General features: G+C 39.1%; 1 protein-coding gene across 3 annotated transcripts in view; it reads right to left on the bottom strand.

Moving 5' to 3' along the window:
* SENP6 (SUMO specific peptidase 6) overlaps nucleotides 1-23,443 on the bottom strand; it is a 72,914-nt gene extending 49,471 nt beyond the window's left edge. For all 3 annotated transcript variants that reach the window (XR_014024722.1, XM_081314659.1, XM_081314660.1), the window contains exons 1-5: nucleotides 23,156-23,443; nucleotides 12,934-13,027; nucleotides 6,555-6,618; nucleotides 4,458-4,600; nucleotides 1,349-1,444 (exon numbers count right to left, since the gene is read on the bottom strand). Coding sequence is in view for 2 of the 3 variants with exons in the window: in XM_081314659.1 (XP_081170785.1) it covers nucleotides 1,349-1,444; nucleotides 4,458-4,600; nucleotides 6,555-6,618; nucleotides 12,934-13,027; nucleotides 23,156-23,219 (461 nt within the window). In the remaining variant the exon portion in view is untranslated. The remainder of the gene's footprint in view (nucleotides 1-1,348; nucleotides 1,445-4,457; nucleotides 4,601-6,554; nucleotides 6,619-12,933; nucleotides 13,028-23,155) is intronic.
* Nucleotides 23,444-27,280: the final 3,837 nt, after the last annotated feature.

Below are 27,280 nucleotides of genomic sequence, written 5' to 3'. Positions count from 1 at the left end.
TGACTCAGGAATTCTGGGAGTTGAAGTCCATGAGTCATAAAAGAGCCGAGGTTGCCTACCCCTGGCACTAGAGAGTATGTATCCTATTGGGAAACTGTGAAGAACAGGATGAAGGATGGAACTGAACTGAACTAAAGTTTGAGATGGATAGAAATATATTCAGGGATACTTGTTCTATCTTGAATAAATTTAAATCTTTTAGTTCAAAGGAAATACATTTTAGGAGAGTGACTGGCCTTGCTGATAACTTTAGGTGAATCCTTATATCTTTAATAAATCCAGAATAACTGGAGGGTGCATATTATCCCTATCTTCAAAACGGAGAATAATTGATCCAAGAAACTACAGATCTGTCTGTCTGACATAAATAACTAAGAAAATTCCAAAAAGATTGTTTTGTATATAGAATTCAGTAATTCATAATCGAGCATGTATGTATCATGAATAAACCTTGCTGGACTAATCTGGACTACTCATTTTTGGTTAGGTTCCATAGCAGGCTGTAGCAGTACTGTAGACATAATGTACCCTATTTTCAACAAAGCATCTGACAAAGATTCTCCTGGCATTCTCATTAACAAACTGGTTAAAGGGAAGGCCAGTTAGATGAATTCTAAGTGGATAATGTAGCTTACTGAACACTGCTGTAGGAATGTTCATCAATGGTACTTCCACAAACTGGAATGTGATAGCAGGTGGTATCACTATACCAAACTGGCACATTTTGTCTAGATAGAAACGACTGAAGGGAAACCTGATATCAGTGTTCAAATATCTGAAAGGCTGACCCAATCTTTTAAATTCTACATTAGCCCAGAGGACAGGACCATTATAAATGGATCACTATTACAAGGAAGTCGGATCAAACCAGACCTTAGAAGAAACTACCCCAAAAGATCAGCTTTCAGAAAGAAGAATAGGCTGCCATATGAAGCGGTTAGTTCCTTTTTGCTCAGGTTTTCAAACAGAAGCTGGATTACCATCTATCATAGATGCTCTAATCCAGAGGTCCCCAACCTTTTGGGCACCAGGAACCGGTTCCATGGAGAGGTTTTTCCATGGACCGGAGGGGGGATAGTTTCATGTACTGCCTGCATCCCACGGATAGGGCTGTTTATGTGGACCAGTTGCTGGTATGCCGTGGCCCGGTACTAGTCCACGGACCAAGGGTGGGGGACCCTTCTCTAATCAATCCTGCACTGAGCAGGGATTAGACCAGATGACCACAAAGATCCCCTCTTGTCTCTGATTCTATGAATAGCACATCATGTTTATCTACTGAGTACAAATTGCACAGAAGACAAACCCAATAAAGTCAGACTAGTAGCCTATGGCTTTTAGAACTTACTTCTGGGCCGCTGTTTTTACTCGCGTTTGTGTGTGAGCACAAAGATGTCTGGCCTGGACTTCTGATTCTGAATAGGATATATTTTCAGTATTTACACTGCAAACATAATAATAAAATAGAAAAAGTATTATTATTATTCACAACAGGACCAAATGTTCAACTCATTTTAAATAGTCTTAAAAGTCATTTTATTCTCCAAATGAATGAACGAATGGATGGATCGGAGCTTCGACCACATTGTCTAATCGTAGCAATTGCTTAAGTGCTTCATTAGTAGCAACTGGCAGCCAGTACAGGAAATAGGAAGGATCCTGATGTTCTGCAGCCAGTGTAGCAGGGTGGGGAAAAAATCTTTCCCAAAAAAGTTGCACTTTTTTATTTCTTCTCAACACACACACACAAATAATTTGTTTCACAAGTTCATTCTTAATAACTGAATAACAATTGAAGTTTCAGTATTATTAAAGGTTTGGGCACTAGGCTCAGATATTTAAACTCTTATTTACATTATTAAAACTAGTTAATGTAGTTAAATGCAACTTAAATGTTTTCTACGGTTAATTTTTAATCAAAGAAATGCTAAGCATTGTGTGTATAGAAATTCCTTTGTTCACTTATAAATATTCCTGAACCGTTTTTTCCTTCTTTTTGCTTGTTTTCTTTTTGTTTTTCTTTTAAACAGTAAATACAAAATCAAAAGAAAAAAGATAATTCTATCTTGAAACAAATTTGTCCATTTCAAAAAACTAGTTAATAATCTTGGTGATGATGATCACAGCAAATGCGTTAGGAAATATTGCTTAGTAAATGGGCAAAGGAGATTAAAGATAAAAACAAAAGAGCTGACGAAGAATTACTAGATATAGTTGTGGTTACTAATTATACAAGTTTTACTGGGTATGATTTTATTATCTTTCCCTTTTGATTATAACTAGAAAGACAAAACTTGCAGATCCTCCCTAAAAGATCTAAAAATCAAACTATTTCAATTCATTTTATTCACCTGAAGAATATATAAAATTAACATTGCTTAATTTCACAGTACAAGGGAAATACTAAAACTATTTTTTTTATTTTCAACTAGTAAAGATTTCAAGAGAAGAATTTACTTTCTTTTGAGCTGTAGAAGGTAAAGCCATAACATCTGTTAAGATTTTAAACACGATTGGTGAATCTAAGCTATAACAATGATCACTGATAAGATCAATATAAAGAAGTAGGGATATGCCAAATTTATCAAACCAGAGAATTTTGTATTGATCCAGAACATACTGAATTGTTTCCAGAAACCACAGAGCTGCTACCAAATTGGCGTAATTTGAGAAGACATTTCTGGCATGGTTTGCAAGGAAATGCAACAATTAATATAAAGTTTTAGTTTATTAAATTCAAGAAAAAATAACTATAAATTAATTCATTCGCTAGGTAGCATTTCAAAAACTTCTCCTCTTTGTCCTCCAACCAAGGCACTAGCAAGATTGTGGCTGCTCTGGCTGGAGGGGAAAGAGAACAATTATTTGAATGTTTGCTAAAGACAGTTTTTATTTTTACACAAATTGGTATAAGCCATGATGCAAAATTTCAAAAACAATGCTCTAGGATTAAAAGAAAATTGATGCAACAATAGCCTAAGTCAGCATTTTCTGAAAAGCAGACATCAAGCCTGTAGTATAGTCAGGGCTTTTCAACCAGTGGTACGGGTACCACGTGTGGTACATTGGCACCTGGCAGGTGGTACGCGACCATCCTAGAAAAGTGGTAGTGGGAGAAGGCAACGAGCTGAACCGGTGGCAGCAGCCTGAGCGAGAGATGGCTGGAGCTGCAGGGCTGTCAGGGCTGAGTGGAAGCGCCAGGATCAGCACTAGGCTCCAGCTGGAGCTCAGCGCTGATCCTGGTGCTTCTGCTGAGCCCAGAAGAAGCGCCGATCAACTGGAATTTTGCAGCATCTCCAGGGTCTTCTGATTTTCATTCAGATGATTGGCAACTGATTCATATTTATGATGGTCACAGTGTCCCAGGGTCATGTGAAATGACCAAAACCTGCTGCAAGCACCCAGCAGGGGGGGGGAATAAAAACCAAACACCATCCCACCCCACCCCCGCTGCCAATCCTCAGCAGAAATGCTCACAACAACGAAAACCTCGGACAGGAGGAAGAGCACTGCCAGGCGGGCAGACAGGTGTCTTGCTCGGTTGTGGCTTGGGGGGCACTTTTTTCAGTGCCACTGTAACTTCGAACAGTCACTAAGCATACTGTTGTAAGTTGAGGACTACCTATACTTCATCGCTTTTTTCATATATATTTTTTGCTCATCAAGTTTTTGACAGGCGACTGGTGGTACTCCGATGTTGCCATATCCTAAAAGTGGTACAATAGGTGAAAAGGTTGAAAAGCCCTGGTATAGGGCATATTCCTTTGTTGGAAAAATGTGGCCGTAACTCTTTATTTAAAAGCACATCACAAGCCATTAGTGTAGCATAATACTACTATTGGAACACATAGTCTTCAGTAGCTTAGGTCTAATTTTGTCCCTTGCATACTGTGATTTTTCATTGTACAACTCAACATTTATTAAATTTATTTTGTTTGGGGCTAAATTTAATTTAATCTATTTTTAACTTTTGTATGTTATATTTTAATTGCCCTGTCCACCGCCCTGAGTCCCTCGGGAGAAGGGCGGTATATAAATCTAATAAATAAATAAATAAACATAGCAACTGAAGATATTGGCAACAGAAGATATTATCCACCGGCAACTCTTTTCCTAACAATGCAGACGTCACTGGATACACCATAAACTTTAACTGGAAAGGGAATATTTTCCCCTCTTTTTGATTGTTCAATAGCACAAATAGTGCGCTCCTATCTGTTCATTCTGTTTCTGTAAAGTTCTGTGTAGTTGAGACATTTTAACACATAATTATATATTCCAATATCTATAATAATATTTGGATATTATAATAGATGTGTTCTTATACTTGCTTAAAATACATCAGCGAAGTGGAAACAGACAGTTGAACAGTGTTAGGAGCACTCTCATAACTAACATTTCCTCCAGAAATATACTATATATTAAACAATTTTGAGATCATCTGAAAAGCACTACACCATATTTTCTTGCTGCTTCCCGATATGCTAAGTCCAGTTGGCGTGCTTTTTAAAGTTCCAGGAGTGTCACTTTTGTTTCGTCTGCTGTATGTCCTTAAGGTATCATTTCTGACTCCAAAACCTACTAAATGGTGGCGACATGGCTGAAATAAAACAACAAAAACCATCATATTAAAATAGGAAACTATACTTCTGTTAAGCTTTCAAATACTAAAACATTTTCAATCCATTTCATACTGCCTCAAATGTCCCCACACTGAAAGATCCTGCTCAAATAGCAGGATTAAAATTTTCTGAATGAAATACTTTTCTACACCTTATGTTTTTTTTTTTTAAAAAATGTATGCTGCCCAGGAAATTGGGGGTAGGGGGCTATCTACTGAACACAGGTAGCCCTCAACTTACACCACAATGAGCCCAAAAATTTCTACTGCTAAGTGAGACAGTTGTTAAGTGCCCCACTTACAACCTTTCTTATTACAGTTGATAAGCGAATCACTTCAGCTGTTAAGTTTGAAACATGATTAAGTAAATCTGGCTTCCCCATTAACTTCGCTGGTCAAAAGATTGCAAAAGGGGATCACATGATTCCAGAATACTGCAACCGCCATAAATATGAACCACCAATCAATCAATCAATCAGAATGGAGCTGGAAGGGGCCTTGGAGGTCTTCTAGTCCAGCCCCCTGCTCAGGCAGGACACCCTATATCATTTCAGACAAGTGGCTGTCCAGTCTTTTCTTAAAAACTTCCAGTGATGAAGCACCCACAACTTCTGAAAGCAAAAGCTGTTCCACTGGTTAATTGTCCTCACTGCTAGGAAGTTTCTCCTTAATTCCAGGTTGCTTCTCTCCTTGATTAGCTTCCATCCTTTGTTTCCTGTCTTGCCTTCTGGTGCTTCGGAAAATAAGTTGACCCCCTCCTCCTCCTTGTGGCAGCCTCTCAAACACTGGAATACTGTTATCATATCCCCCCTAGTCCTTCTTTCCTCTAGACTGGCCATTCCCAAATCCTGCAACCGTTCTTCATATGTTTTAGTCTCCAGGCCTTTAATCATCTTAGTTGCTCTTCTTTGCACTTTTCCCATAGTCTCAACATCTTTTTTGTAATGTGGTGACCAAAACTGGATGCAGTACAGTTGCCAAGTGTCTGAATTTTGATCAGATGGGGATGCTACAATGGACATAAGTGTGAACAATGGTCATGTCACTTTTTTCAGTGCCATTGTAACTTTGAACAGTCACTAAAAAATGGTTGTAATTCGAGGACTACCTATATTTCCGAAATTAATAAAATGAAATGAAATGAATCCACAAATTTAGTTAATTTTTAGCTTGGCGTCAAAAGTAAAAATAATAACACATACGGTTCCAAATACATTGAATATATTCACATAGTATTATTAATTTTCATTGAAGTCAAAGTAAGCTACATTATGAGCTGGTGCTGTGTGTAAACAAATTGTTGTCAAGTGATCTGGCATTTTTGATAAGACAATGAATTACTGATTTCTTGACATTATCTGTTCAACACCACACAAACATATATACCATTGTAAACAAACAATAATTATTTCTTAATTTCCAAAGAAACGTGAGAGTTTAATTACCAGGCTGCTAATAATTTTATATTTTTCATGATACAAACACTATGCAAAGTAGTAAATATCCTACATAGGTTGTCCCCAACATACAACTATTATTTAGTAATTGTTCAAAGTTACAACAGCATAAGTTACAATTTAAAAAAGTCACTTACAATGGGTCCTCACACTTATGACTGTCATAGCATCCCAACAGTCATATGATCAAAATGTGGGCACTTGGCAACCGGTATGTGTTTACAATGGTTGCAGCCTCCTTGGTGGGTGGGGGCGTATTTCATGTGACTGCCATTTGCAATCTTGCCAGCCAGCTTCTGACAAGCAAAGTCAATGGGGGAAGCTGGATTCACTTAATCATCGCATGATTCACTTAATGGCAGTGAATTGTTTAACAACCATGGCAAAAAAATCATAAAATCATGCATGACTCACTTAGCAACTGTAATAGGGCATTTGTAAAGTGAATAAATGTACATTATATTTTATATGCTCACTTTTCTTTCACCATTGGGACTGCAAGTTCCATCGCTTTCATCAAACGCCAGCAAATTGGCTTCACTACATAAGAAGAAAAATATATTTAAACTTTCACCAACTGACTTATAGAATAAGACCACAGAACCGGGTTTCAACAATCGTTACAAAATGTTCGTATTTCAAAGAATATTTTCACTTGATCTTTTTTCTCTAGAAAAACAGCACTATTTTATTTAAAGATGAAGTTTGCATACAATTTTATTTCAAAAACAGGGCTCATAAAATTCAACATTTTAGCATTGCAGATTTCAAAACTGCAATGTTATGTATGATCCCCTCAAATCTCCATTCCTCCTTCCTACCTGTCTGGCAAGTCTAACATTACGTTATTTTGTTGCTATATTAAAGTCTTTTAATAAAACTCAACATTGGGGGGGGGGGAAATCCTCTGCAACAGTTGCTGTCCAAGGACAGAGAGTGTGTGACTGGCACCAAGTCACCTATTTTGGCTTCCAACGTAAGACAATATTCGAATTCAGTCTCCTAGTTTCCAGCCCAGTGCCTTTAACACTACACTATATCTCTTTAAAATGATTTAAGGGCAATAAATCAATCAATGCAATCCAAAAACTGAAAGCTGCTTTAGAACAAAACATAAGGAAGCAACAGCAGGGAGGAAAAAAAAGCAGACCCTCCTAGTGATCTGAGAAGAAAGAAATGCGCGACCATATGAACTACCAGGGTAAGGAGAATGCTGAAATCAGTGTTAGCATTAGGCCAGTGTGATGCTGCAAAGGCATAGCCCTGAGATAGCAAGTTCAGCTAGGATCCTGAGGAGCTATACTGTATATATATATATCTCCTGCGGCTTACAATTTAAGCACAAACCAATGTGTATATGTGTGTGTGTGTGTGTGTGTGTGTGTGTGTGTGTGTGTATGTATGTATGTATGTATGTATGTATGTATGTGTATATATATACACATACATCCTCCCCAGGGGGAGGGCCTTCTCTGTGGGAGCGCCAGTCCTATGGAATCAGCTCCCCCGAGCTTCGGATGGCCCAAAATCTCCATTCCTTTTGCCGCGGCCTCAAAACACTCCTATTCCACCAGGCTGACCTGGACTGACAGGCATTTTAATTAATTATATTTACAATTTTTAATTTATTTTTAGTTTTTAATTTTAATTTATTGCACAGATGATTTTAATTTTATTTTTATCTTAATTTCTGTACTTATTATATGTTTCGTTTATATATATATATACACACACACATACCGTATATACTTGAGTATAAGCCGACTCGAGTATAAGCCGAGACCCCCAATTTCACCCCCAAAAACTGGAAAAAGTTATTGACTCGAGTATAAGCCGATCCGCCGTTCTGCAAGCCTCTGCCACCAGCAGAGGCTCGATCCGCCATTTTGCAAGCCTGAATACACAGGAATACCCTGTGTGGCCGCGGCTCTCGGGGAAGCCCTGGCTGTCCGCTTCCTCGCTCCACGCTGCCATTCGGGGCACGCGCGTTCCCCGGGCAAATCGCGGCGCCCAGCAAGCGAGGAAACACGCCCGCTCCAGGCGCCCCCCCTTCCCTCAGGAGACGCGAAGCAAGTGACCGCCCGGAGCTTACCGAGGACTTGTGCGCGGCTGAGGCTTCGGTGCTTCCAGGATCGCGCGCACCTCTCCCAAGCCGCCGCCGTCCGGAGACCTGCCGACGTTTGGGGAGGTTTGGGCGCCTCCCCAAACCTCCCCAAACGTCGGCAGGTCTGCGCGGAGGAACGGAGACCTGCCGACGTTTGGGGAGGTTTGGGGAGGCGCCCAAACCTCCCCAAACGTCGGCAGGAGGAACGGAGACCTGCCGACGTTTGGGGAGGTTTGGGGAGGCGCCCAAACCTCCCCAAACGTCGGCAGGAGGAACGGAGACCTGCCGACGTTTGGGGAGGTTTGGGGAGGCGCCCAAACCTCCCCAAACGTCGGCAGGTCTGCGCGGAGGAACGGAGACCTGCCGACGTTTGGGGAGGTTTGGGGAGGCGCCCAAACCTCCCCAAACGTCGGCAGGAGGAACGGAGACCTGCCGACGTTTGGGGAGGTTTGGGGAGGCGCCCAAACCTCCCCAAACGTCGGCAGGTCTGCGCGGAGGAACGGAGACCTGCCGACGTTTGGGGAGGTTTGGGGAGGCGCCCAAACCTCCCCAAACGTCGGCAGGTCTCCGTTCCTCCGCGCCCTGCCTGCCTGCTTCTTTCCGCTGCGGAAAGAAGCAGGCAGGCAAGGCGCGGAGGTCCGGAGACCTGCCGACGTTTGGGGAGGTTTGGGGAGGTGCGTGCGCACCTCCCCAAACCTCCCCAAACTTCGGCAGGTCTCCGGATGGTGGTGGCTTGGGAGAGGTGCGCGCGATCCCGGAAGCACCAAAGCCTCGGCCGCGCACAAGTCCTCTGTAAGTTTTTTTGTTGACTGGAGTATAAGCCGAAGTGGAATTTTTCAGCCCAAAAAGTGGGCTGAAAAATTCGGCTTATACTCAAGTATATACGGTATATATATATATATATATATATATATATATATATATATATATATATATATATATATATATATATATATATATATATATATATATATATATATATATATATATATATATATATATATATATATATATATATATATATATATATATATATATATATATATGTATATATATACATATATGTATATATACACATATATATATATATACACACACACACACACACACACACACATATATATATATATATATATACACACATATATATATATACATATATATACATATATATACATATACATATATACATATATACATATATACATATACATATGCATATACATATACATATACATATACATATACATATACATATACATATACATATATATATATATCTCCCTGGTACTGTATAACATTAAGAAAGGGATTTGACCTGTACAGTACTTTAAATACATTGTCACATCTCCAACTAGCCCAACTCTTGGTGTCACTCTCAAATACAGCATGCCACAATAACTGTGTTTGTGTATATGTGTGTTTTTGCTACAATATCTCATAGCTTTCACTGATAAAGATACCCGATAAGCTATCATTTGGTGAGTGTTTAAGTCAGGGGTGTCAAACCCCCGGCCCGTGGGCTGGACATGTCATCCAGAAGCCACGCCCACCTCATTGCCGGCAATAGCAAAACTGTCCTGATACGTTGTGCGACGTCACGTGATGTCGCGAGTTTGACATGTCTGGTTTAAGTGCTATTACTAATATTACACTTACTTCTATTCTACTAACAAGCAGCTTTGCCCTGGAAAAATATGAACCCCTGGAGTTCCTACATCACATATTAATATGCATTATTAAAAGGCTGCCTCTCAAGAGCATTTAGAGGCTACAACAGATCCAGAATATGGCAATGCAGGTAGTGACGGACATGGTCTGTTATACCATGTGATTCCATTGCTCTATGACCTATACTAGTTGCTAGGGGCATACGGGGACAATTCCAGATGCTCATTATTATCTATAAAGGACTTTATGGCATTGGATTTAGTTATTTGAGGAACTGTATATCTCGCATTGTTTGTGCCCGCCCAATAAGATTGGGGAGAATAGGCATACTCTTGGTTCCCTCTGTTAAACAACGTCATTTGTTGACATCCAGGAAACAAAAAAAAAAACAAAAAAACAACATCCAGGAGACAAAAAAGTCTCAGCACCTGCCCTATATAATATTTCCCCCAGAAATCAGTATGGCTCCCACCTTAATATTTTAAATGTCTCTGAAAATCTAGCTGTTCTCCCAGGCAGACGTAGGGTTGTTGCTGAAGTCCAGCGCATTTAGTCCTTGACTTATGACCGGCCATTCAACAACTGTTCAAAGTTACAATGGCCTCAGAAAGGGCGCTTTGTGGCCCACAAAGCAATTCTGGCCATAGTAAAATGTCCCCCTCAATGGTCACATGACCTCATTTTAAATGTTTGGCAACCAGTTCTGTTATGTCTGGTTGAAATGCATCTTGTGACTGCTATCTGCAATCTTGAACTGCACTTGGAGTCCTGCCTGCATTTACAATCGCAGGGTCCTATTCAACTCCGCCCTCAATAAGCCAGGGACTACCTATATTGCAAGGCCTCACGAAGGCCATCCTCCGCCATCAGCTACCTCACAAAGGACCAGGCAGTGCTTCTCATCAGCAGTGGAAGAAGATAGCAAAGATCTGATTGGGCACCAGAGCACAGAGTGGTTTCTGCACCATCCCACCCCCAGCCCAGCCAGCGCAGTGCAGCTAAGTCTGCACTAGGCAGGGGCAGACGCTTATCTGCCCACTGGTCTGTTTGCAAGCTGCAACTTCCTGCTGGCTTCTCCATTGACTCTGCTTGTTGGAAGCTGTCAGGAAGTCATGAGAAGGTTTTCGCTTAATAATTTGCAATCCTGATTTAATGACAGCAATGGGGACAACCAAGATTTCCATCTGTAAGCAATGTGGTCATATGATGTCTTCCTTCACATGTACAATGCTAAGCAATGGAAATTCCAGTCCCAATTACATTTTTTAACCAAGGACTACTTTACTTGTATGGTAGATTTCAGAAGATGCTGTCACTGTGATAATATTAATGTTGAAACAGTAGATCATAGTTTATTGTGTTGTGAATTTTACATATTGCTCTGATCCCTAAATATGCAGAGACACACAGAAGCACTAAACATGACTGTTGAGTAGCCTGAGCCTTTAGAGGACTTTGGCAAAGAAATTCAAGGGCATCTGCACGGAATGGCAAAAAACATCAAAATGGCAGCCACAATCATGAGAGTAAAAGCCCATCTTTTTTTTTTTTACATGTATTGCACATATAAAAGAGCAGGGCTTCATCACATGGCAATGGCTTTAATCTTGACTTTTTTAATGACTGCATGTGCACAAACACAAACACACAATTCATCTGGTTAAGAATTGCTACCTACAAACTACAATTTCCCTGAAGATGCCATTGTCTCCCTTTTGGTTTCCAGTAACCACATTGTGGCTATGTAATTAATTATACTTACTGTTGGAGTTCACAGTTAAAGTTAACAAGCACCAAAGACTGCTTTTACAATTTGGGGTAAAACGTAACTGAAATACGTAGAGTCTTTGGGTGCATGCATAATAAATCTCATCAAATTAATTAATAGGACGATAATTAATGGCATAAAAATATACTTTGTACTTTTGCTATAACATAGGTTCATTTCTTATCTTGGGATAGAGGGGAAAAAAGAAACCCCTAAAATTAACAATGTGTATACCAAGAATATTAAGACATTTTGTTTAACTTAAAACTACACACCACTCTCCCATCACACACATAGTTCCATCTGTGGATCTATCCATCCATCCATCCATCCATCTTTCATTTCCTTTTCTCTCTCTTGCTGTTTCAATACTGAAATATTCCACTGCTTAGGGAATATGACTTACGTTACTATTTATACATATCAAAAACTGTTTAAGTTAATTTGTATATAAACTGTACAAATTCATATGCATTTACATATTTTATATTTAGAAAAATATGGATCAGAAGATCTAGGTTCTAGAGGATATATTTAGTTTATATTCAAACATTTTCATATTTATTTATGTCATTCTCACTAAAATAAACATTTGAAGTGTTAGTAATTGTTATCACATCAGCCTATTTATTAGGAAAAGAGTGTTAATCTGCTCCTCTATTCTAAATCTGTACAATTTGAAAAATAAAAATAAAATGCAATTCAGTCCCATAAAAATCTAATTATAGAAGATGACCTTATGGTTTCAAGACTGTTCAATTTATCTCACCTTTCCTAGTTAAGAATCTCAGACTTTATAACCTTGGCAATATTTCTCAATTTATATTGCATGCGTAGGCAAAAAAAAGGAGGGGGGAAACACCTCTCCAGTAGATGTAGGTAGCATTCATTTGATAATGTTTCTTTCTACCTGGTCTACAGTTTTCAAACATTCAGAAATAAAATGTAGAAGGCACAAACATGAATAATTGGAAATATTATTTCTGTAGTATTTCTTAAAAAAGAATCTCATTTTTAAAATCTAAATTAAGTACAGTCTTTAATTCAATCATACCTATATTATAAATTCTAGGAATTTTAAAATGTTTAGTTATTTTTGGAATAAAGAATAGCATATTTTGAAAAAGGTTAGGTTGAAAATGCACCACATATTATGTAAAAAGAAACTAATTTCTCTGTGTTTAAATTATGCTATAATACTTGTGCATAAGAAAATCAGAATAGGTAAGCGGAATATCTTATTAGTAATGAATTATTATTCAAGGTTCTATTACTATATATTTTTCAACCGCCTAGAGTAAAGTATCCTTACTCTTTCTCTGTATCTCCTTCACTTTCTTCTGAATGATCAAAGCTCCAGCTACTTTTAAAACCTCCATCCCGCTTGGACTGTGATTTATCCAAAGCTGTAAAGAAATAAGTTAGCATCAGTTCTGGTTCCAAGAAACTCATAAATATATATCTATACATAAAATAAAGCAATTTTAATAATGAACAACCCAAAGTATAATTTAGGTTTATTCAAACTGGGGGAAAGGAGTGGGCAAAACCAAACTAAATTACCGTATTTTCCGGCGTATAAGATGACTGGGTGTATAAGACGACCCCCCAACTTTTGAGATGATTTTCAAGATTTTTCGTCTTATACGCCGGAAAATCAGCGAGCCCAGGAAGGCACGCCCTCCCCTCTCACTGTGGAGGAAGCAGGGCAGGCTGGCATCTGGCGGGAGCCGGCATGGCAGTCCTGCGCACGCGCTCCCCGGCTCCTAAGGAGTCCTCGGGGAGCCATGGCAGGCACCTCACGCTCTTCCCTCTTGAGGCAGCATCGGCGGAGCTGTCCGGCGTCGGGCGGGAGCCAGCAGGGCAGTCCTGCACACACGCACACTGCTGGCTCCCGCCCGACACTGGACGGCTCCGCCGATGCTGCCTCAAGAGGGAAGAGCGTGAGGCACCTGCCATAGCTCCCCGAGGACTCCTTAGGAGCCGGGGAGCGCGCGCGTGCGCAGGACTGCCCTGCCGGCTCCCGCCAGTCACCAGCCTGCCCTGCTTCCTCCACAGTGAGAGGGGAGGGCGTGCCTTCCCGGGCTCGCTGACTTGCAGCCAAGCCGGAGCCAAAAGGGGCTTTTCCTTCCACCCACCCTTTGGAATAGACGCAAGAGCTCCCGGGGTCTGGCGTTTGCAAAGGGGAGGGGAAGGGGCTGAGAGGCTCTTGGGGGTGGGAAGGGAGAGTCACGTTGGAGGGGGGACTGGACTAAGGAGGCTTGAAGTTGCTTTGCAAGAACGGGGGCGCTCAATTGATTTATGTACTATTTTCCGGCGTATAAGACGACTGGGCATATAAGACGACCCCCCAACTTTTGAGATGATTTTCATGGGTTAAAAAGTCATCTTATACGCCGGAAAATACGGTATATACAGTTCATATGCACTTAATGCATTTATTTCCTAATGGTGGGATGCAGGCTTGTAAGGCAGTCTCTATATAGTTTGCACCATTCCATAAAATAGCATGAGTATACTTGGGATAAAACTAGCACAGGTCCAACTATGTTTAGTATCCTGGCCTGCACTTTTTATCTTTCTAAAAAGCATTATAAGAAAGCTTTGGTTGAACATATCATGTGTTGTGATTCCTCGCCATCCAGCCAGTGGATCCAGCAGCTGAGTCTGAGGAATCAGATGAGGAGGAGGGGCCTGGAGTGACATTAGAGTTAGAGGAAGGCTCTGAGGAGCTCCAAGACTTACAGTGGGACAAGGAGCCTAGCCCCTCTACTCGCCGAGACACAGTTGTGCTGGGAGCCTGAGTTGGACAATGATGAAGAACAGCTGGGACAAATCCAGGATGCATGAAAGCACAGGCAAAAGAAGCGAGTAGGACAGAGGAATGCAATGGGGCGGCTCCAAAGGCAAAGGAGAAGGCATTAGGAAGCCATGCCTTGGCTGAATTATAAAAGGGAAGGTGTGGGAGGTGCTGGTTACCAAAGGCAACCGTTTGTGTTGAGGATCAAGTTTCTGTGGACTGTGTTTGTTTGCCTTGGACATTGACTCAGGTCTGTGAGAATAAAAGGGGTTGGTTTTTTCTTGCGGTTCTTGCCTGTTTCTTGGAAGAGGGGTTTCTCCTTGTGAGCATAACAAGGACTCACGGAGGCTGGAACAGAACATCATGATGGAAAGTGGATATGTATACTATATATCTTCATTCCCTTGGACTGCAAGGTGATCAAACCGCTCAGTCCTAGAAGAGATCAACCCTGACTGCTCTTTAGAAGGCCAGATCCTGAAGTTGAAACTCAAATACTTTGGCCATCTAATGAGAAGGAAGAACTCACTGGAGAAAAGCCTAATGCTGGGAAAGATTGAGGGCAAGAGAAGAAGGGGATGACAAGAGTATGAGGTAGCTGGATGGAGTCATTGAAGCAGTAGGCGTGAGCCTAAATGGACTCCAGAAGATGGTAGAGGACAGGAAGGCCTGGAGGAACGTTGTCCATGGGGTCGTGATGGGTCGGACACAACTTCGCAACTAACAACAACAATCTTCATTCCTTTTATGTGTTTTGCTCAACGTTACTACTAAAAATATGTATTCGTGTGTTATCACCTGGAGAAATTCTTGGGGACCATATAAAATCCATATGAAGCTCTTAAGAATCAAACTGTGTTTTCTCAATGGTGAAATCAATAACCTAGGCAATGTTCATACATAAGTTCATTCATTTTTTAATATTGCTATAATAGTTTAGTTCCAATTTTTTATTTTAAATACAGTATTATCCTATAAAGTTGAAGAGCATTATGATGATTTCAAAACAAGCTAGCCAGCAAATATAACAACATGCCAAAAATGACTGCACCATATTCCCATTCAATTGTCAGAAATTTACTGAAACCAAATACTTGTAGGATAGCACAGCAGTTTTGGAGAAATACTGTTCATGTGTGGTCTTATCATAAATACACTAATTCTGGCAAAGGGTTGCTTCTGACTCCTTAAAAATGAATGTTCCTTACTGCGCTAGTTATGCACACCATTTGTACTTTGACTTAAAGTGGAATGAGGAAGAAACGTAACAGAAACAGGAACCGCCATCAATCACATCTACTAGAATATGGTGCTTAAAATTCCTGTTATAATACATTCCCCACTTCCGTTGGTGTAAATGAAATCTGAATTGTAATTAGTTCTATTCTGAATTCCATTCCTACTGCAGCCTGAAAAAATTAAACAATTAAAACATCTCAGACTGTGAATTATTACCTCTTAGGAAATAGTTAGCAGACAATATACAGCTGAAGTGGTCACAATTTTAAAAAAATACACGGTCACAATTTTTTAAAAAATACACTGCACAGGCAAGGTGGAAGCACTATCAAAGTTTGTTCCTTCTTTTGCCTGGGAATGCCACAGAAGCATACACAATATGAAAGGAAAACTCCATCCAACTTTTCACAGGGCTTCTGATGTACCTCATCCCTCTTTCCCCTTTTTCTCTACATTGTTTCAACAATCGCCTGCCTCTGCAATTTCTAGCATCATTCTTTCACTATCCCCCCTGAGATGCCACTGCTGCCTTAATTCAAGAGAGGCATATTCAAGCACCACCCACTGCAAATGCTAGAAGCTGAGTACATAGGTTAGTTGGATAGCCGGTAGCTGAACAGAAGAGGAAGTTTCCATATCTCTGCATTCTGCCATGTGCCACTGTTACTCTTGAATTTAAGTCACGAATATAGATTAATAACAGATCCTCCCTACCTGCTCATCCTACTCCCTCCCTCCCTCCCCATCTTGTAGTCAGGATTGAGTTTTAATATTTTTATAGTATTTTCTTCACATTGTGCATAGGTTTTGTATATTTTCATCCTTTTAATATTATAGCTGCCCAGAGTTATCTAGTGCTAAGATGGGTAGCCAACAATTTTAATAAATATTATTGCACAAAATACTTGAAAAATACAAAGCTTATTATATGCCATTTTAGCAACCAACAGAAAAATATGTCCTCGGGGGATATAGTACATCAAATATTGTATCCTTTTACAAATATACACATTAAACAATGTATATTTTGAATGGTACAAGGCAGCATCTATTTCACTGTCATCTACTATATTCTGTCAACAAGAAATATGCCAAATTAATATTCACTGTACATAGCATTAAATGAAGTAAAATATACCAAAAAAGGTCTAGAGAAATATTAGCAAAAAACTGCAAATACAACTGGAAGGAAACATGAACATAGGTGTTTGTTACTCATATTGGCTGTGAAAATATGGGTAACAAAAATCAGTACTTCTCCATTTTACGTATTTGCTTATCAATCACATATATATCCTGCTGCAATCATATGCAATACTTAGCTGGTCATAACTTAAAGAACAGTAATGACAATGAGAATTAAAAATATAAAAGCTAATAGACAAAATATACAAAGATACTTTTCAAATGGCATCTGGCATCAACCCACATATACCCCCTGGGAAAAAACTCCTGTTTCAGAAGCTTCTGGGAGGCAATTAGAGTGGAGGGTCAAAGCATTGTATCTGTGGAATGCCTTCAGCAGCTGGGACCCCCAGTGTTCCGGATTGCTGCAGAAAAAACATCCCACACTAACCAAATGCTCCATTACCAAAATAACAACCCAACATCCCATAAGAGGAGCTGTATAAGAATGTTATTCAGACAAGTTCAAACTCAATGCAGCAATCTGGAACAACAGAAAAAGGAAACAGATCACCTGCACAACTTCTTCCAACAAAATGGATACCCATGCAACTTTATATAAAAATAATGCCTGATCACTCAACTCACTACAGTGTAACAAGGTATGAAAAGTATAACACTGCTATATATCCAAATCATCTCAAAAACAACCAAGAGGCTATTATAACCACACAGCATCACCACAGCACACAAACCAGCTAAACCTTCAAAACATCTTGAGTTAACCAACAAGTACCCCATGAAGAAAAATCAGAAGTTTCTACACCATAGTGTAAGGATAGCAATAACTACTATATAGAACAGACAGGCAAAAAACTAGCAGAGCACATCCATGAATATGAATTAGCAATCAGAAGACATGATCCATCATTTCACATGGACAGACTCAACTAAATTTCAACAGGGAACTGTGTGCATCATCTGTACACCAAGCTAAATCAAACACTTTTAAGGAATTCCTGGAAGCTTGGCATTCAGACAAATCAGCCATCAGTAGACACATAGAAATAAACCATATTTTCACACCATTCAAAAGGGACAACAAAAAGGAAAGTGAAACAAAAAGACCACAACATATCCCCTCCAACAGCCAATACCCAAATAAGAACCTATTCAGGCAAATAATCAAGCAGAAAAGAATATCTTACAAGATTACTAAGGAGAAACCTACTACTGAATGTAAACAGGGAGCAAGCCTCACACTCATTAGCATGATATTACCTAGCTGGGTAATAAAACGTCTGCAAGCAACCAACCAAGCTCAGAGAACACCACGGACTGCATAGTTCAACCCTGAAACTACATATATTTTCTTCTATTGGCATTTAAATAGTATATAAAAAAAACTCCATAGGAACTTCCAAAACTAATCTGTCACACTGCCACAACAGTTTTAAGTAGGGTTATTAAAATATTAAAAATAAAGGCTATTTGCATAAAATATGCACATATCCAATTATACAGTCCTTTAAAATGAAAGACCAAAAAACATACTGTTTTTCATTTTAAATTCTGATTTAAAGCCACTAAATAATTTTGTGAATTGTTTCCACGCTAATTCAAAATTAAAGTTTTTGATAATCTCTTATCAATTTTAGCAAAACAGGACCCCTTTCTACTATGACTACAGGCACAATTCAAATGGCTATTTTTTATTTTTAACAACATCCTACAAATTGGGACTCCCACATTAACTACTCCAGATTTTTAGATTTTTAGATTGCTTGTGAGTGATAAAACTGAAAATGATATCATTAATCAGCAACAAGGCCACCTAGCTTTAAAATGAAAGTTAAATAAGTTAAATAAAGTTAAAACTTTAACTTCCTTCAACATTGTCCACAAAGTTTTTTTCTTCCAGATAAAGGAATGCATTATCAGAAAAACTAAATATACCAATGCAACTCAAAGCCAAATTTCAAATTCCTTAGTATTATTCAAGCAGATTCCACTTTAGTAAAATAAAACCCTTCCAAAATAAGTTTTATGCTTAAAAAACAAAAAACAATATTAACAAGGATATTGCTTTCATTTTTTCCTACTTCTTTCTGTATTATTTATCATGCATTCTGCTCATGCCCACTGCCCAGCACAAAGATTTTAGAAAAAATGTTCCTATTAGACATTTGTATTATTTAGAAACTAAGAAAGAGCTGAGTTGAATCTAAATAATATTCCAACATTCTAGTCTCTAGTGGCTAGTGTTACTGATATTCCTGACTCGACACATTTTGACAAAATCTTGACTAAAATATCAACTTACCTGCATTTTAAAAATGGGAAGGATGCCAGTGTTTGTTGCATAAGCCAGAATTGTTCAGATTTATATATAACACTACCCCATCAGCTATTTTTTCATACAGTGCCTAGATTCATGCAATACATGTTGACTAGTAAACTTACTACATAATATGCATCATAGTCAAAATCAGAATTTATTCAAACAATTTATTCATACAATTCATACAGTGCTGCTAAGTCGCTTTTCCTCAACTTTGTGTTGTGCATTAATACTATCTCTCCCGTCTTGCAGCCATTGATTATGCTGATTGTTCTAATGGACACTCACTTAAATATGAGCCAACAGTGTGCTGCAGCTGCCAAAAAAGCCAACATACTTCTAGGCTATTCATTAACAGAGGGGTAGAATCAAGTGTTAATACCACTTTACAATGCCTTGGTAAGGCCACACTTAGAATACTGCATCCAGTTTCGGTCACCACAATGTAAAAAAGATGTTATAGACTCTAGGAAGAGTGCAAAGAAGAACAACAAAGATGATCAGGGCAGTGGAGGCTAAAACATAAAAAGAACAGTTGCTGGAATTGGATATGTCTAGTTTAATGAAAAGAAGGACTAGGGTGCCATGATAGCAGTCTTCCAATATCTCAGGGGTTGCTACAAAGAAGAGGGAATCAGGCTATTCTCCAAAGCACCTGAAGGCAGGACAAGAAGCAATGGATGGAAACTAATCAAGGAGAGAAGCAAACAAAAACTAAGGAGAAACTTCCTGACAATTAGAACAATTAATCAGTGGAACACCTTGCCTCCAGAAGTTGTGAATGCTCCAATACTGCAAGTTTTTAAAAAGAGATTGAATAACCATTTGTCTGAAATGGTAGGGTTCCTGCCTAAGCAGGGGGTTGGACTAGAAGACCTCCAAGGTCTCTTCCAGCTCTGCTCTATTCCATTCCATTCTATAAATATTTAACTATTATTCAACTGGAATGATGTATAAACATAAATACATAGGTAAACAAATGCTGCTACAATGTATCTGGAAAATATAAGGGTAAAGAGACTTCTATAAGCTGATTGCTATTATATACAATGATCAGTTTAAAAAGATTTAGAAAAGGTAAACTAGCTGGTAACTATTGGTATGTCATAATGACTAAACTAAATATTCAATTATCTTCTTTAACAGGAGTTCACTCAAATCATCTTCTAGAGCTATAGAAACATGAGATCTATGTATCATTAATAACATTAATAAAACAAGTTCATGCTTGTGGTGCAATGAACATAAGTAACCTGTAAATGAGAATACAATACTCAAATTATAGCAGTGAGGAATGATCCAAGCTTCATTTTTCTATTTGATATTGATTTGGTACAAATTCTGCTTTGATGTGTTAACTATCTTTATCATACCAATACAAAACTGATATTTAACTTTCATTAAAATGTTTTAAAAATCAGTATAGAAACCACAGTCATACACATCATGTATTAATTTGTTTATATTTAAAGGTGACCATATATAAAAATGATGACTGTCTATTAAAAGAGCCACTTTCTATTTGCCTTATGTAGATTTTGCTATTCTACTCTGAACTAGCCATTCACCTACAACAGCCATTTTGTTTCCTCCTTTTTTATGGTAGCCTTTCTGTGTCTGTCACCATAGCAATCTATGATACCTATTCAAAATTACAAATGTCACTGCAGCTGTTTTACTTAGTACCATTTATTCTCTGCCATCAGTGAAAACACCCCTATCCTGCTCCTCTTGCCCTCCCAGTTCATTCCAATAATTCAATGTCTCTTCCTTGTTCCTTATTCTCTTGGCCCAGTTCAGTCTTAAATTAGCTTGGTCCTGAGGACAGTTAATAGACTGCAAACTGATTAGAAAAATAATATATTAAAATAAGAACCAAATGGTTTCTAAAATCTTGATGGAAATTGGAAAATAAAGCTTAGAATACTTGGATTAAATTATGCAACAAAAATAGGAGGAACACTAGTTCTTGGTCTAATAAGCCATAACTGTTCTGAGATCATTACATATGAATGGAACTATTATATATGTAATTCAGATGTTAATATAGGAAGTTAACATTTAGTAAATATTCCCCTGTTTTCCAAGGGAATTTTATCCCTATATTTGATTTAAATAACAAGCTGAATGAAGTAAATGCAACAGGTTCATAATCCTGCAATCCAAGCAGTATTTCATGTGCCTACACATTTATATACAAACACTTGTGAGAAGTTCTAAAATAATGCTAATAAGTAATAATTACTAATACTGATAAGTATTAATACAAGATAAAATAAATGGCTCAAGATTGATTCACAAATGTACCTACCTGACTGTTAAGTGGAATGCTAGTTAATGTGGACTACACCCCTGTGGTTGTACTGAGATAACACACTGAAGTACACTTATCAATAGCAATTTGAGACTAAACTGCATAAAAGCTTATATGCCTGAGAAGCACTATTTATGAAACAACTTCATATGACATTATAGCCATTTTTATTTCACAAATATTTGTGAAGAGGTTTATCACTATAATGTGGCAAAAACTGCCCAACCAGAGCGCCATTTCATATATACAACTTTCCAAATGAGACAACTATCAATGTATTCCTTTTGTTTCAGCATGCTTCAATAGCGCAGTGTCATTTTCTGTCACTGCACTGCTACAATCCCTATACCATTAAATTTTAGGAATGCTTCATATTTTCCTTTTTAGGTATGCAAAGCTGGTAGGAAACATATTGATGACTCTGTAAGCATTACTGCTGAATTATATATACGTATATGCTATTCAACATATAGGAAAAAGGTAGTTTAATCTTTGCTCTGATAATAAATCCAGTACAGTTCCACAGAAATCTAAAGAAGTAACATATGAACCTGCTTTCACATCATTCTTCCTCACAGAATTTGAAGAGCTGGTATGAAACCTTATTACCTCATTTCATGGATATAAACATTAAAAGTAACATTATCAATGTTAGACAGCACATTCAACATAGGAATATATCCTACTCTCAAAATTAAACAACAGCTAAAAAAATGTCATCTTAGAATCTCTTTTATAAGAAAAAAAACTCCATTAAATTATTCTTGGAAAGAGAAGCAGAATATCAAGCTATTTAAGTCATCAAAGAAAATATAATTACCAAAAGGAATTTATTATTCTAGCATTTTATGCTTAACTTTGGAAGGTACTTTTCACATTTTGTTCTATCCAAAATATATAGAAAAGATAAAAGCCAGCCCATTTTTGTGACTTCTGAGTTGGCCTGGAGTTGATATTTCTTCTAATATGGATGCTCAATTAAGGTAACATAGGCATATGCCCACCTTCCTAGAATAAGCCTCAACTTCCCAGTAAAGGTAACTATGATAGCACGTAAACTGTTTTCTCACCATTAATGTCCAGCAAGATATGGGGGCAGAAGCACATAAATTTGGGGGATAGTGGGGGAGACCATATAAACCGGGTTTAGTCATTCTCACATCAGCATTTTCTATCATCGGTCTGATTATTTTTCCTCTCAGTATCTTCAAGCTAGAGTTAAAAATAATTAATGCAGAAAACGAGAACCTTCTTTATGGGGCAAAAGGAAAATAAAAGTAAAAGGGGTGCCAGCAGCTGCCACAATGAAGACTACTACCACACAACAGTCTGACTCAATTAGCTTCATCTCTTATCTAAATAGTAACCTTTGCCAGCCATCCCTACCACCGCTTCCCCTCCCAGCATGCAGGTTTTTTTCTCTTGCTTTTGTTTGGATTTTGTAAAAGAAAAAAGAAGTAGACGGTAAACCGCTCCTGCTCCTCTTTCACCCCACTCCCACAAGCCTTCCCGATCCTATAGGATAGAAAATTCCCACTCGTGGAAGCCAACGCGAAGAGGGTCCAGCTGCTCCCTTCCCGAGCCGTCTTTCGAGATAGGTTTACTCGGAAGTAGGACGCCATGAATTCTTAGGGAAAGGCTTCTTTTGGGGGAAGCGCGCCTCGGCTTCCAACCCCCCCCCCAACTCGCCCCAGTTCTCCGCGAAATCCACTTACCCTCGAGAAGAAAGCCCGGCTGTCGGATGCTTCCTACATTTCTGCCGCCGCCGCCACCGGCCATCTTCGCTCAGGCGCTGCTCTCGTTTCACACCATCGCGCCGACCAGCCTTCTTTTTTTTTCCTCGCTCTGGCCTAGGCGCCGCGTCTCAGAGGTGCAGGTAGAGCACACTAGGCCTCTCCCTTCGGCCTGCGCCTCCGCCTCCGCCTTGCCTCCTCCGGCCGACTTCCCAGCGACTGGCTGGAGGCGCCGGCTGTGCTGGGGGATGGCTGCTCAAGGGCCCCTCACCCGGCCAGGCCTACGAAGCGCGAAAGCGAAACGTTGCCGGGTGCCTTCTCTTCACCCGCCTCTCCCCTCCTCCCCCTTTATTGTGCTCGGCGACAGCAGCAGCTTCTCAGCCGCTCGCGGCAGACAAGAGAAGAAGGAAGACGAGGCCGCTGCAGTGCCGCCGGCGGGCTCGCTCTGGCCGCTGCGCTGCCTGCCACCCAAAGGCGGGGCGGTAAGAACGAATGAACCCAACCGAGCCAGGCTGCTCCTCGCCGCCACCCTTCCCCCTCCCCGCCTCTCGGCTGCGGCTGTGGCGGCTGTGCGGCGGCCAACGCTTTTCCCCTCCTTGCGGCGCTCCCCTCAACCCCCGCCGGTGCCCCGAGATCAAGCCGCGCCGATCAGTACGCGACCCCCCAGGCTGTGTCTATCGGCCTTTTTTGCGGGGGGGGGGCTCGCTCCCTCCCAGAAGCCAGCCCCACAGAAGAAGAAAGTGTGGCTAATTTGACAACGAACCCAACACCTCTGCCTCCCCCTTCCCCACCCCGCCTCGCACCCATGTTTAAAATGGCCGCAGTTGCACCAGCCTCCCTGGTCGTTCGGCTGCCTTCTCTCCCATCTTGACCCCCCTCAGTTCTAGAGAAAGGCCCCGAAGGAGGGGAGTGAGGGAAAGTTGGCAGTCGTTAACTTCGAAATTGTTTAAGGAGTGCATGGACGAATGTGTTTTTTTAATAAATCCCTTCTCAAGTCATTAGGATCAGGAATACTTTTTTTTTTAAAAAAAATATCCAACCGTGTGAATAGCTCATTATTATTTTTACCATGAATATACTTGATAGCTTAACGTTTTCCTTCTCCCCCAAGGGAAGGTGTTGGCTTGTTTTCTGACAATAAATATGTAAAAATATAATGTACAGTACACATAAAGGAAATTACTGACAATTTCAAATGTAATGTGATCAACACATGCCATAATTTGCCCTGAGGTATATGAACCCTAATTTTGGGGTGATTTCAGTATAATTGCTGCTGCAGCATCAGTATCTTTCAATTTGCCTAACCTGACATTTTTGGGAATATAACTTACCACTGTGAGCCCATGGTATTCCACCACCTCCTATCCCTTACTTATTAAATTCAAACCACACTTAACTCTGGAAAACATTTGGCATTTCTACTATATCTTTAAAAATCATATCTCTTTTTTATTAACTCCTGTTTATGCATTAGTTGCAAACAACCTTATAAGCAGTTGGATTGGCTTAGAAATTCCTTTATTTTTTAATTTTTGGCAGCTGACTGTAGTTTGTATTAATACTATTACTATACTTAATAGACTTACTTATAAAAGTAGTTAAGTAAAATAATCCTGTAATTCAGTCTTAACTATAGTCAACAAAGGACCCTAATTGTTACTACTTTTTCTTAAATTATGCCATAGGGCTTCTAAAATTTATTTGAGAACTTTGTATATATTGCTTTTCCAATATAATTTGTTGCGGTTTAAAACATAAAAACAAAATGTTCCTAAGCATAACAAACTTTATATCCAAAATATCCGAAGAAAAAGCTAAGATTAATGGAAAATTCCAAAAATAATATTAGAGGAACCAAATCATCATAGTAATATTAGTATTCCGTAGTAACAATGTTTTTTCTTCTTCAGAATCCCTGCATAGATACTTCTGTACTCTCAAGGAAGGTTTATATTGCTGATAACGGCAAGACAAATGCTCGTCATCTCCACTTTTTCTTGCCTGGATAATAATTTGCAAGGATAAACTCAAAATCTCTTGTATTCTGTCCCTCAGTCTTATGCATTATCCCCTGCTTTCAGCCTTCCTAAGCATAATATTTTTTTCTAGTGCTTTGTCTAGTTGTAACTCATTCAGAGACATGATAGCAGTGTTCCAATATTTGAGGAGCTGTCACAGAGAAGGGGGTAAACCTATTTTCCAAATCACCTGAAGGCCAGACAAGAAATAACAGATGGAAACTGATAAAGGAGAAATTCAACCTTGAAATAAGGGGAAATTTTCTGACAGTGAGAAAAATCAACCAATGGAACAGCTTGCTTTCAGAAGTCAAGCTTTCAAGAAGAGATTGGATTGCCATCTGTCAGATATGGTGTAGGTAGGGTCTCCTACTTGGGCAGGGAGCTTGACTTCTAGATGACCTACAAGATCCCTTCCAACTCTGTTATTCTAAGTAAGAATATATGAGTTTCTGTTACTGATCATTACTCTCAACAGAAAAGTCAAAGTTTATTTGGTCCAGGATCTTTTGCAACCCAAAGTGCTCTTACTAATCATTTCGAAACCCATCACTTGAAAGCTACTATCATAGCCATACTATCACTGGAAACTGGAAATACTCTTTTTCTAGCCAATCCAATATTTATTTGGGGGCAATTAAGCTGACTTTGTAATAATGCCGCTTGGGGTGTGTGTGAAAGCCCTAATAAGCAGGCATATACATAGAATGAAGGCTACTGCTAAGCTTGTAAGCCGCCCTGAGTCTTCGGAGAAGGGCGAGATATAAATGGAATTAAAATAAAAATAAATAAATAAAAATTTAAATGACCTTGCCATTTATGATCTTGTCTAACTTGTTACAGTTAAACTTCTTCCTCCTTAGGATTAACGTATTTTCTTTTTCAATATATTGTCTATTAATATTTATCCATTCTCTTCACTTTCAACTATAAATTCACCAGACATTCAAACTATTATACTTCCCTCTTTGATATTTAGCATTAACCAACATTTTTTTCAATTTCTATTTTTAATTCTTTTTTATTTTTGACTAATTCTTTTTTTTATGTCTGACTAATATAGCTGTAGGGACGCAGTGGCTCAGTGGGTTAGGACGCTGAGCTTGTCAATCAGAAGGTCGGCAGTTTGGCGGGTCGAATCCCGAGTGCCGCGTAACAGAGTGAGCGCCTGTTACTCGTCCCAGCTTCTGCCAACCTAGCAGTTCAAAAGCACGTAAAAATGCAAGTAGAAAAATAGGGACCACTATAGTGGGAAGGTAACAGCGTTCCGTGCACCTTTGGCATCTAGTCATACTGGCCACATGACCATGGAGACATCCTCGGACAAGCACTGGCTCTTCGGCTTTGAAACGGAGATGAGCACCGGCCCCTAGAGTCGGAAACGACTAGCACACATGTGCAGGGGAACCTTTACCTTTACCTTTTAATATAGCTGTATTCCCTGCACATCTCAAATTGTTAGTGCTTTGATCTCCAAATTCATTGCTGATCTTGTCTTTCTTCTCTTTGCTATATTAGTTAAATAAATATGAAAACAATATACTGTATATACTTGTCTTATCATCTCCAATATCCAAAACAACAGTATATTTGTAAATTCAATTTTACAAATTGAACAGAAAGTGTCTATGAACAGAAAAAAAGAAGAGGTGTAGAAGTGGTATGCCATACTTACACATTCCATATTTTTGTCTAAATGACATAGTTAAAGGTCTTGCTATAATTAGTGAAGCAAAAATATACTTTCTTGTGTTCTATCACTCTTCATCATTCATCTTACATGAGCTATTTGATCTCCTATCTATTTTTTAAAGTGCCTAGTCATTTAGCATTCTTCTCCCCATGTATGCCTCTAAAGTTTATAATGTTAAGCAAAATCTTCTGTGAAGAATTGGTATAATGGTTCAATAATTTGCACATTCTCCTGCACCTGCCATTTTTAAATTAGGTAACTGTAGCAATATTTTCAATTCTTTAACACAATTTGTACCATAATTTCAATGTGCTATCCAGAATTCCTATGGAAAACAAAAATCTCCATGTATGCTATATACATATTTATGTGTGCTTGCATGTGCATAGATGT

Source organism: Vipera berus, assembly GCF_964194415.1.
Source record: "Vipera berus genome assembly, chromosome: 1".
Classification (NCBI taxonomy): domain Eukaryota; kingdom Metazoa; phylum Chordata; class Lepidosauria; order Squamata; family Viperidae; genus Vipera; species Vipera berus.
The sequence above is the reverse complement of the archived record's forward strand: the minus strand, read 5'-3'. Positions and strand labels throughout refer to the sequence as shown.